The sequence below is a fragment of the Colletotrichum aenigma genome, assembly GCF_013390185.1.
Source record: "Colletotrichum aenigma strain Cg56 chromosome Unknown KSG_Cg56_contig03, whole genome shotgun sequence".
Taxonomy (NCBI): Eukaryota; Fungi; Ascomycota; class Sordariomycetes; order Glomerellales; family Glomerellaceae; genus Colletotrichum; species Colletotrichum aenigma.
In genome coordinates, this window is record NW_023500909.1 from 5,024,788 (window position 1) to 5,036,676 (window position 11,889).

At 57.8% G+C, this 11,889-nt stretch overlaps 2 protein-coding genes across 2 annotated transcripts; one reads left to right on the forward strand and one right to left on the reverse strand.

The window, feature by feature from the left end:
• Positions 1–7,175: 7,175 nt before the first annotated feature.
• CGCA056_v005313 (Succinate-semialdehyde dehydrogenase) lies at positions 7,176–9,106 on the reverse strand (the record flags this gene model as incomplete). The annotated part of the gene is made up of 3 exons (XM_037320566.1): positions 7,176–7,289; positions 7,696–8,580; positions 8,702–9,106. 3 exons carry the CDS (start codon positions 9,104–9,106, stop codon positions 7,176–7,178), a joined length of 1,404 nt encoding a protein of 467 aa, XP_037181272.1.
• Positions 9,107–9,582: 476 nt separating this feature from the next.
• ESF2 (Pre-rRNA-processing protein ESF2) lies at positions 9,583–10,587 on the forward strand (the record flags this gene model as incomplete). Its single annotated transcript, XM_037320567.1, has 1 exon — positions 9,583–10,587. The coding sequence occupies one exon, from the start codon at positions 9,583–9,585 to the stop codon at positions 10,585–10,587; it is 1,005 nt and encodes a 334-aa protein (XP_037181265.1).
• Between the last annotated feature and the right edge of the window lie 1,302 nt (positions 10,588–11,889).

The window sequence follows — 11,889 nt, forward strand, 5'->3', positions numbered from 1 at the left end:
GATTTCACGAGGCCCTTTCAGAGAGGGTTAAATTGGGAATCTGCTATGAGATTACGATGTTTGGGCATGTAATGCAGCAAGCCGTGCAAGATTCTGTGGGCAGGTACCTTTTCGCCGTATCGTTGCCCAAAAAGAGACTTGACTTTGCTTGGCCGTGGCAGGGCAAGGCTGATCGCGAACCGGGGGGTTCGGCGATGGGGGGATGGTGCTGGGTGCTTACACTGCTTCAACTTCCAACGACGAAAACGAGCAATGCAGAGAAAAGTTTGATCGGGGAATACACACACGCTCGTCAACCTCCCAATCAGAGCACGATCCTGCCGCCGCCGCCGACTCCTCCAACGGCGACGGCGACGCACGCAGAGCTGCGGACGGCAGCGGTGGTTCTGGTTCAGGCAGCCTCTGGGAGGAATGCGGTGCTGGGCAGAGCCTTGTTTCCACGAGAGACAGGTACGCGTGCGGACACAGAGTTCGGACTGGGCGGACTGCGGACGGAATGCGTGCGTGTGTATGTAAAACTGTAAAACTCTTTTTCTGCTGACCTGCTCTCCTTAACTGCGAGATTCTGAAACTTCGGCCATGACGGTTCGGCAGGGGTGTGCGCTGTTTGGAATTTTTGCTGTCTCTCTCTGTCTCTGTCCTGTCTCCTGGCGATGTTTCAACGTTTCCAGCGACTTACACGCACGCACACGCGCAAGCGGGCAAACAGCACACACGGCCTTCCCGTAATGGCCCATCAATGCAAAAGGTACAGCACAGCAACACGCGAGATTGTCGTGCGCTGCACGCAATTTAACGGCTTTTTCTTTTTTTTCTGTGATCTCTGTGCTCGGTCAAGGAAAAATGCAGGAACAGAAACACAGACAGGTACGCGACGCACGCACTTAAACCGTACAGATGGAAAGATCAACATCCGGATGCAAGGGGAAGTGCATCACGGCTGACCAACCACGGCGCGGCCTACGGGATCACTTGTCTTGTTTCTTCAGCGACATACAGCGCGCTGCGCGCTGACGTGCGAAAGAAAGGGAGAATAAGGGCACAAACAACACAAACGACACATGGTCGGATAACGGGTCACGCGATTCTGAGGCCATGTGCTTCGCGGACGCGGCGACGACGATCTGAGGTTACATGTGTTCTCTCTCCGTCTCCTTTCCTCGATAGTGTCACAATGTCCCAAATGCGACCTCCTGCTGCAGCCTGCGCCGTACACTAATTGCTGTACGGCGTCTACAAATAACTCTCTGCAGATATAAGCCCCAGGGACAGCAGGGGGCGACCCCTGCATCTTCCGACTCTGGTGGACGTGGGTGCCCTACCAACTCAAAAGGAATTGCAAGCAAGCAAAAATGGCACGTCGCCGTCGCCGATGCCGTGGCCGCCGTGCTCCTACTCCTTTCGGGGACCTGGTCGGATGTGCTGCAGGGGGTGTGGTGTGCTGCCCACGCATTGCCCAAAATCCGTGCTTATTCAGTCAGCATCATCCTGTGCCTGGCCGCAATGCCCCGGATAATCTGTGCGCAAGCAGAACCTGAGAGTTGGCCGACTGCGCGCACGCACGCCGCCGCACAGCTGCTGAAGTGCGTGTTGCTTGCTGCCCCCCTGGTGGAACCCCAGCTGGGCCCGGAGTGCCGGGGCTCGCCGGTGGGGGCCGCGGGGGCGGGACATGGGAATGACGATGGGGTCACAATGCCGGACCCAAGATTTGTTGGCAGGCAGGGGGTGATTCGTGAAAGGTTGCATTGGGCTTCAACACTTTTTTTTTGGGTTGCGTGCGGTGTTGATGGACGCCGTGCGATGCCGCCGTCCGGCTGCGGCGGCGGCGGTCGTCGGCATGAACGGAAGAAAGGACGGTGATCACGATTTTGTGTGTTTTGAGAAGCTTCAGAGGGGGGGGGGGGGGGGGTTTTCACACTTTCGCTTTCGGCGCGCGGGGGTTGTATCGCGACGTGTAACTAATGTGAACTTGAAGAGTGCGACGGTTTCGAAATGTGTGAATTGGAAGGGGGCAGCTACAGCATTCCTCGCATTCACGATGATTACCGACTCGACTCAGCCAGCCCTGCGCCGTCTCAATATGACTCTGATAGACACTCTTGTGACTCTGATAGATACCCATTAGCCAGTGACTCGGAAACCCATCTGTGGACTAGCGCCGTTTTCCTTTTTGCTTCTTCAGCAGAGTTGCGCTGGCGTTGATCTGGCAGATTACAGCAGGCCGCGGCAGGGGTAAACTTGTGGATGAGCAAGCATTCCTCGGGACTTGCGGTTGGTCGGTCAGTAATCAACCTGCAATCTACGAATCACAATGCCACGGAGGAAGAAAATGAGGGATGGCCGAGACCGAGGATCCAATTGAAGCCCTACACCACCTTAAACCCTGGTGACGATATCGATGATGACAATCTCTCTTGCTGCCCACCCCCTTGTGAGCCGTAAGGCTTATTCTCAATGCAGACGTGCCCAGTATGGACCCCTGGGAAGGGACACCGATGGGGGAGAAGGAGAGATCGGGCCATTGCTGTCATGATCCCCACGAGCCCAATCCCCCCCGAATTTCGTGATCACCGCGTTCAGGAAACGCATCACCATCCGAGTTCTCCGGTAATGGACTAGAACGTTCGTTGCATCGTTTCCCTCTTGCGCAAACAGTAAACCGTACAACGGTCGTCGTTGTCCGGAAAACGCAGATTGGAGCTAAGCTTCAGATTGTGTGTATGTATGCATTTGGGCTGGACGCATCCAACGTAGATCTCTTCGTTCCCGTGAATAGAGCAACGACTTGCATCTGCACATCCTTCCCACCACCCCCCTTTCAGAAAAGCAGTACGAATAATCAGCCACGCCAGCCACCCTGCCAAGCTGACAAGTTGCGGGTTTCATGGTCGCTTTTGGACATGCTTGAGAAGCTTGGACGAGGCTTGCCAGCCCAGGGCGTTCAGCCTCGAAGTTGCTTGCCCTGGCTAATGGGGTTGGAGGTGGGCATACGCCAGCGCTGGAGTGGAGGGGGGGGGGGTAATTGTCCATTATGGATGCTTGTTGGGCTGACGAAGCGAAGGCGAAGACGGAGGCGAGCTGTCGACAGGGGCATCCTGTGGTTTGCGTGCTTCTTCCCCAATCACGTATTTCGCTTCTCCATAACCACGTATCTCTCTCGGACCTGCATGCGCACGGCCCAGGATGCTGGGAGATGCGAGATTGCATCCTGTGCAAAGAAAAAAGTAGTCAGCCGTAACCCAGGCAGCCGCATCGCGAGATGGTGCTACGCTAGGCTGCCATATCTGGCGCGATCTCGCGGGAAAGGATCGTGATGCCTGCTGTGTTTCCTCGCAGGGCGGTGGGAACCAGGCAGTCGGTGAAGGCATGATTACACATCTTCACGCAGCAATGAACGAATAACCCCATGCCCTTCAGCTCGCCTCACATGTACGAACACCCCGTTTGAGGTTTTCTTCAATCTTACTTGACTGAGAGGGAAAAGCAAACCACTAGCCCCGATGATACCCTGCAAGATTACGAGATGGAGAGTGAGGATTCAGCGATAGCCATCTTTGGTAAGGCGGCACTGCGGACTGTGGAGAAATAGATAGAGAGAGAGTGCATATTCGTACGTGCAAGGTGAGGTGAGGTAGGACACGATGGACCTAAACGCCGCGCCCGATCCCCCGACCCGACCCATGCCCCAATGAGGCTGCTGCCCAGAAGAAAAGAGTCAAGAGATCTCGTCCGTAGGATTGGGTCGTACGCGACGTGGCTCACGGATGTGAAGTTCTCCAGGGACTAGCGATTGCTGTTACGGCCGAGGAAGTGGAGTTTGGGGGTGTATCTAAGGCTGTTCCTCTGTCTCGCTACCAGAGATGGGAAAGGTCGGACTCTTGCTGGGGATAATTAGCCCTGTTCAGCCTGTCCAGCTCCAGCAGAGGCGGCAGATCCATCCATCCTCGCGGGATTGAGCCTCGTTGGGCATGGTCAGGAAGGGCTGCCCTGCCTTACCTAAGGCACGATTGCCGCAGCCGCCCATGACTGAACGAGGCCTGTGAGCTGGTTGGATGGCTTGTCGACGCCTCACGATGAGACGGCCAGAGGCTTGCCTTGCCTTCCATTGCACTGGGAGTGAATGAGAGTGAGATGTCTGACAGAGAACCTAAGCTTGTGCTGCCGTGTGCACCCCACCCACGGCGCCGTCTCGACGCCTCCCCCCCACCCTTCCCGCTCCTCCAGCGCAGGCCGCTAGCGACTTAGCGACTTGGGCGTCTCTAGGGCGGTCCCAAATCGCCGGCTTCGGCTGTCCCACGGCCTTAGCGTCCCACGACATTGGACCTTCCCAGTGGTCCAGCACCAGCAGTCCCCATCGACACCAAACCTTGCTGCCTTGTCCAAATGCATCCAAACCACCACATCCAAGGCACACACCAAGATCGAGAACATCACGATACCCTCACTAGGCCCCGATCACCACCGCCCCGACCGTGGCTGAACGCGGCAGTTGTCGCGGTCCAGTCTGCCTGCTCTGCCCATCGGTAGATGTTATCGTACGCTACACCACACCACACCACCACCACCACCTCCTCCTCCCCTTCCCCTCAGTATCCGCCCCTTCTTCGGAAACAACACAATAGACCCATGGTGTGTTTTCCGTTTGCGGACATGACATCCAACAGTCTCACTTCCCTCCTCGTGTGCGTTTTGTTTCTCCTCTGCACGCTCAACCGTTCCCGAGTCGAAACTCACAATAGAACTGTTGCGGACCCTTTGACTCCGACCTGTCTGCCCCAGCACTTGCGGCCGAGAAGTGGCTTTCCGAACTCTCTTACAAACACACTGAGCGGCCGACTCCAACGCTTTCCTGCGACGGTTTGCGGCGCAGTCGTCTCTGACACACACACTCACACTTCCCAAGCAGTCTTGTTCTGCTCCTTCGCCAGTCTGCCCACAGAGTCTATGCGTGTATGAGAAAGGAAGCCACGTCAAAGGGGACGCTGGACCCTGAATATGCCATCCACGTCTCCCGTTCGCCACACATCATGTACGCCCGTAACGCCTCAAACCTATGCAGTGTCGTCGCCGCGGTGGTCGTCGAGCCGTGATTCTCTTCCTGCGCCAGTTTGAAAGTCTGATTCTCTACCCGTCCCCTTCCCGTGCCCTGCACCTGCCGCGCTTCTGACTAAGGCAAGGCAGCCCAAAAAAGAAGCTTCGGACCCTCTTCCTTTTTCCAGGTTTGAAGTCCGAACTAACTCTCGAGGCCGCGGCAATTGTCCGAGTCGATCACCCATAGTCCGTGATGGCAGGCTCCACTTTAGCCCGTATCGGAGGAGGGAGGACGTGGGAAGCATGTCGTCTCTCGTACGAAGCTAGCACGCGGGAGCATCCTTCCGTGTCCTTCGGAAGAGGGCCCGCGATGTCAGTCCGATCCCAAACCTGAACTAACAGCAGAATCCCTCCGTGATGCAGTCATAGTCGCCCTTCGACCTTTGCCATGCCATGCTTACAGTATCATGAATCACACAACCCCCCCCCCCCCAAAGCCATTCCCGCGTACCGGCCGCATCGTTGACGCCGCTTTCGCTCTCGCTGCGTGTCCAGGTTTCAAGGATTCGTCGTGTTTTGGTAGTGCGGCAAATGACTGACACCGCAGCGGCGCTTTCTCTAACGTTGTTCGCCCTCCTTGCCGCCCATGCGCTTTGCAAACTGCTGCGGCGGCGTTCATCTCATGACGTCGACGGGGACATCCCCAGCAGTAGGATGGCTGTCGCGAAAACGAGACGAGTTTATTTTGAGGATACCGCAGCAGCAAACATAACAAACACGCCCTTCACACCACCACCTGACGGCTCTCGGACAATCTGAAGATTTGCCCCAAACTCTTTTCTGAAGATGCGTTGTCGTGCCGCTGCAGCAACGCCGCCAGCCAGTGACAGCCTCGGTTTCGGCAGTGTCAGGGACGCATACACACACACACACATTCCTCCCCAGCATTACTTGATTACCCGTTTAAGAGATCGCCGAAAGGACAGGGCAGTCCACCACCCCAAGACACAACGCAAGCAGGAGAGACACCACGCACACGCGCAAAAAACACAACCCACGAGCTTGGCCTTCCCGTCGGGGACGCAAGCAGGGGCTGTCGCTGTCCCGGGTTCCTGGACACGCACGCGCACAACTGACAACGACGGCGACGCACGCGGTCTGATCATTGTCCGTTGGGCTGATCCCGCAAAAAAAAAAAAAAAAAAAAAAAAAGCATGTTGTTTTGTCTTGTGTCGTGGGCGGTTTGGCTGTCACCTCACCCAGGAGCTGAGGTGAGGCGGCCTGTGAGAGGAGTGCCGACCGCTTAAGCATATCGCTGTCGGCGTTTAGGAATCATGCCATCCGTGGTTCAATCGTGTCATACCGGCAGCCCAGGAGACAGACAGGCCATACTATGCAGTACGTCGTGAGGATCACAATCATCGTGCACTCCCCTTACCCTCCCCTCCCTCCAACCCCTTCCGCGCCTCCACCAAGTCAACCACCACTTCCATCATCGTGCATCCCCTGGGTCCTGGGTCTTGGGTCTTGGGTCTTGAGTCCGCGGCCCCCACTCTCCCCGATCCTCCGGTTCGTGCCCCGTGCTCCCACGGCCCCATCGCTCCTTGAAATCCCCGATCTTGATGGCCCCCCCCCCCCCCCCCCGGTTCACATCCACATACATCACGGTTGGCAGAATCTCTTCGAAACACCAAGGAAGGGTCGCAAGTCATGGTGCTTGATCGTTCGTGAAAAGAGGCCATCGCCAAGCCACTGAACCCAGCGGCGCGGCGCTGCTGTCCGTGCATTCTCCTAGACTACAGAGTAAGATAGACAGAGAGCTAGGGAAGAAGAAAACTCTACACGGCCCTTCTCGTGCTCTGACTCTCCCCTCATCTTGCCAAGACCCGACTGACAAGTGCCGCGGCTCCATCTCAAACTCGCGATCGCGTTACCGTGAAGCCATTCCCTTGCCTTGCAAATCACCCTAAAACAAAAACCCAACAACCATAACTGCCATTTTGCCCAGCGCCGCCGCCGCCCTCGACCGGTGCTCCTGTCAAACAAGCACAAACAGAGACCATCATGAGGCTCGTGCGCTTCCTAAGCCTTTCAAACACTTGCTTGACTCCCCAAGCTTCCCTTTCCCCCCCTCTCACCATCACTTATTTGGGGTAGTCCTTCAAGTGGTAGCTCTTGAGCTTGACAAACTGATCGTAGCCGAAGCGGCTGAGCGTCTGTCCCTTGCCCGAGTTCTTCCATCCCGTCCACGCTAGGTCCTGGAGTGGTTGTTAGCAAAGTGAAAGAGCCCTGACGAAGGTGGCTTGCGAGAGAGGATCAAAGAAAAAAACGACGTCATAAGGAAGGACAAAAGAAAGCGGTTGTAATGGCGGCAGTTCAAACACAACGTCAACAAGAGGGCGAAGTAAAAGCCGTTCAAAGCCCACTCCAGTCGGTTGAGGTTTCTAGCTGCTTTCTAGCTGCTGAGAACCAAGAACCTGGTAAAGGGCCGAGCAGCTTGGTGTCACGGAGGATGCCGGACGAACATATGGAAGAAGTGGGGCAGCACCGGGAAGGGTGTCATCCGGAGCGAACGGGAGGGCATTAAAAGAAAACCAGCAAGGCAGTGATGGGAATTCAACGGGGACAATGCAGTTTCTAAAGGGACAGCGCTGTAGAACTTACCGGGCTGGGGAAATCGCATCGGTTGACGAAGACAGTTCCCGCTTCCACCTGGTCCGCAATCTCGTAGCCGCGGTCCGTGTCCTTGGTCCAGATGCTGGCCGTCAGGCCGAACTCGCTGTCGTTCATGAGCTTGACCGCCTCGTCGTCATTCTTGACGCGCATGACGGGGATGACGGGACCAAACGTCTCCTCCGTCATCACCGTCATCGAGTGGTCGACGCCAGTGAGCAGCGTCGGCTTGACAAAGTTGCCCTTGGGCGGCGGGTTGGCGAACGACTCGTTCTCGGGCGTCGCGTCCTTTGCGCCCTTGGCGACGGCGTCCTGGACGTGCGCCTCGATGGTCTCCTTGGAGCGCTTCGAGATGACGGGGCCGACGTGGGTGCCCTTGTCAAAGGGGTCGCCGAGGACGTAGCCCTTGAGGACCTTCTGCACGGCCTCGACGAAGGCGTCGTGGATCTCGTCGGCGACGTAGACCCGCTCGACGGAGCAGCAGCTCTGTCCCGAGTTGAAGACGGCGCCGTCGACGATCTCGGCGGCGGCCCAGTCGATGTCGACGTCGCCGCGGATGTACGCCGGGTCCTTGCCGCCGAGCTCGAGGCCGACGTTGACGACGCGGTCGGCGGCGGCCTGCTGCACGGCCAGGCCGCCGGCCACGGAGCCGGTGAAGGCGACGAGCTTGATCTTGGGGTTGCGCACGATGGACTCGATGAGCGTCGGCGAGCCGCAGTGGAAGTGCTGGAGGACGCCGGACGGGAGGCCGGCCTCCTCAAAGACCTTGGCGACGCGCTCGACGATTGTCGGCGTCTGCGGGGAAGGCTTGAGGATGACGGTGTTGCCTGCCAACAGGGCGGGAATGAGAGAGTTGACGAGGATGAGGTAAGGGTACTGGAGTGGTGTTAGTCAGATGAGGTGAGCAGGGGTGGTGGCAGTTGCTCGTGATGTCTCTAAGTGGTGGAGTCGCCACGCAACGGCCAAGAAGATGGCGAGACATGTAAAAAAAACGTACATTCCAGGCAAAGATGACGAGAACCGGGCCAACGGGGACTTTGCGAATGAAGCGCTTGAAACCCTTCTCAGCCTCGCCGTCGGTGTCCTTGAGGACCTCGTCGCTGATCTTGAGGAGGTACTCGGCGCGCTTCACGGCGGTGGCGACCTCGACGCCGGTGTAGGCGATGGGGCGTCCCATCTGGACGGTGAGCTCCTGGGCAAGGTCATCCTTCAGGTTGAGGAGAAGCTTGAGTGCGGTCCTGACGATCTTCTGGCGGTCTGCGAGAGACGTCTTGCTCCACGACTCGAAAGCCTTGGTGGCGGTGTTGGGAAGCTCATCTAAGTCGGCCTGGGAGATGCCGTTGCGGGTGAGGATGGGCTCGTTGGTGGTGGGGGAGATTGTGGTGAGAACTTCGACGGACATGATGGGCGGTTTGTACTTGGGTATAATTAGAAGAATAGAGAGGAAAAGGAAGTGAAGAGTGAGGTTGACGATGGTTGATCAGTTGGCAACTCGGCTTAGATATCCCCTTTGGCTGGGCCACATGAATCGTCACTTGGAGGGGCAAATGGAGGGGCAACACTGAACGTCGGTGAGGGGCGATGGAGCTGAGCTGCCCCGCCGACCGCGGAGCGCGCTGTGAGCGCGGTTGCAGATAAGATACCGATAGCAGTGATAAGGATGATGAGGTAATCAGGCTCGTCGCGGTTGACCGTTGGCTCCACTAAAACTTTTTTGCAGAACACCACGGCTGCTGCGATTGATGTCCTGCATGTGTGTGTGTGATCAACGACGACTCCATATTCGACGAAGCCATTGGTTTTGCTGCGGACCTACAATCGACCCCGAGGATCTCAATCGCATACCACTGTTAATATACCCAATTTCGGTTGCTCATCATGGCTCCCGAGAAGCGAAACAAGTTCCTCGACGCCGACGAGAGCGAAGACGACCTCGACCAGGGCTACGACTCCGAGGCCGAGGACCTGCGCAAAGGAGGCCGCAGCGCAAAGAGACGCAAGGTCGACTCGGACGAAGAAGACGATTTTAGCGACGAGGAGCGCGAAGTTCCCACCGCTGCCGCCGAAGACGACGAGGCAGACGACAACGACGACGATGAAGCCGCAGAAGCATCAACCTCAAAAAAGCCCACCACAAAATCCCCCGCAGACCTCCTCCCCGACGTCACCCGGCCCCTCACGAACAAGAACCTCGTGCAGTCCGAAGAGGCCGTCAAGAAGTCGGGCGTCGTCTACATCTCGCGCATCCCGCCCTTCATGAAGCCGCAGAAGCTGCGCTCGCTGCTCGAGCCGTACGGCAAGATCAACCGCATCTTCCTCGCGCCCGAGGACCCGGCGGCGCACGCGCGGCGCGTCAAGGCCGGCGGCAACAAGAAGAAGTCGTACACGGAGGGCTGGGTCGAGTTCGTGCGCAAGCGCGACGCCAAGGCCGTGTGCGAGCTGCTCAACGCGCGCACGATCGGCGGCAAGAAGGGCTCGTACTACCACGACGACATCTGGACGCTCAAGTACCTCAAGGGGTTCAAGTGGAGACACCTCACGGAGCAGATTTCGGCCGAGAACGCGGAGCGGACGAGCAGGATGCGCGCGGAGATTGGGAAGGCGAGCAGGGAGAACAAGGAGTTTGTGCGCAATGTGGAGCGCGCGAGGGTGCTGGACGGGATTGCGGCTACGAGGGCGAAGCGCGGGAAACAGCAGGAGAAGCAGGGTGGCAGCGGTGCGGCGGAAGCGGCAGAGGCGTCTGCTGGCGGCGGCGGAGAGGGCGAGAAGAAGAGGCGGACGGTGTTCAAGCAGATACCCCTGGCGGAGAGGAAGAGCGGCGAGGCTGCTGCGGCTGGGAAGCCGGCGGGGGATGTTGCGAGGGTGCTCGGCAAGATCTTTTGAAGGGCTGGGCTGGGTGTGGGTGTATGGTGTGTGTGTAAGTCCTCCTCGGCAGTGGGAGCGGCAGCGGCAGCGGGAGGGACCCTCCCACTCTTTCTTGTTTGGACTACCGTTGGTATTGAAGCATAATCGATCTCCATTATAGGACGAAAAGGTTCCTTGGGATCGGTAGTTGCTCCTCCTTGATGAGGCAGCTAGAGGGGTGTGAACTACCTGCTGCTGCGGCATACGGACGCCAAGAGACGGCTTTTGGATCACCAAGCTGCCAAGGGCCCGGTGATGATTTACGTCTGGCGTCTTGGCAATGAGGCGATGAACGAGAATGTTGTGATGGAAATCTATTCTTGTCGTCTTGACGGATTGGAGTGGGTCTCGTTCAACCAACATTGTACAGCATTTTATGATCTAAGGCTACACTTGTATCAACAACATATAAAGTAACCAGAAGATTTCATTAAGTGTGCGCATGTGAAGTTATTCACGACTACCGGCCTGTCTCTGTACTCGGCAATTTGGTGTTGTCCCCCGTTCGATTGCCGAAAAACCTCGTCATCTCACCGGAAGCCTCACTTACACGCGTCCCCTCAACACCCGCCTCCCACCACCACCACCACCACTACCGACAGCGCAAACACCACTCACAGCGCCAAGACACCGAAGACATACATCATCAACCTAATGCCCCTCGTCATCGCAAACCATCTCAACAACCACCCGTTTATTACCACCACCATCAACCGGCCACCAAGACCTCTCTCTCGTCCGCCGCAGCATTACCACATCACCATCAGATGGCAGCCGCCGGCGCGGCGCGGACAAGACGCACTCCACCTCCACCCCGCCGCATGAAAGCCCGTTCAGCAGCCTGCGTGGGTGGGTGCCGTCGGACACCAGAGTCCGTCTCGGCCAGCTAAAACCTACGCCGCCGAACCTGCCCTCTGCGTCTCCAAGGCCCCTCCCTCCCTGACTCTCTTTCTTCACGCCCCCCAAACCGTCTCATCCTCCTTCCCGCCCCAGCCGGCAGACGGCACGGCCGCGGCGGGGAGGTGGAGGTCTTGGTACGGGCGCGCGCGTCTGGGCAAACTGCCGCAGCCAGTCTGGAGGAATAGGACCTAGGGCGTTAGAGAACACGAACGAGGGCATGGAGTACGGCACCGGGAAAGGGCGGGAAGCAAACATGTCCAAGCCCACGCGCCGAGGGGTGGTCGATGCCCTGGGGTAAATGGGCGTTTCGGCGCCGGCGTCTATGCATGATCCCACGCCCAAAGGAAACAAAACACAGGGCATGGGTCCCGCGGAGGCGGG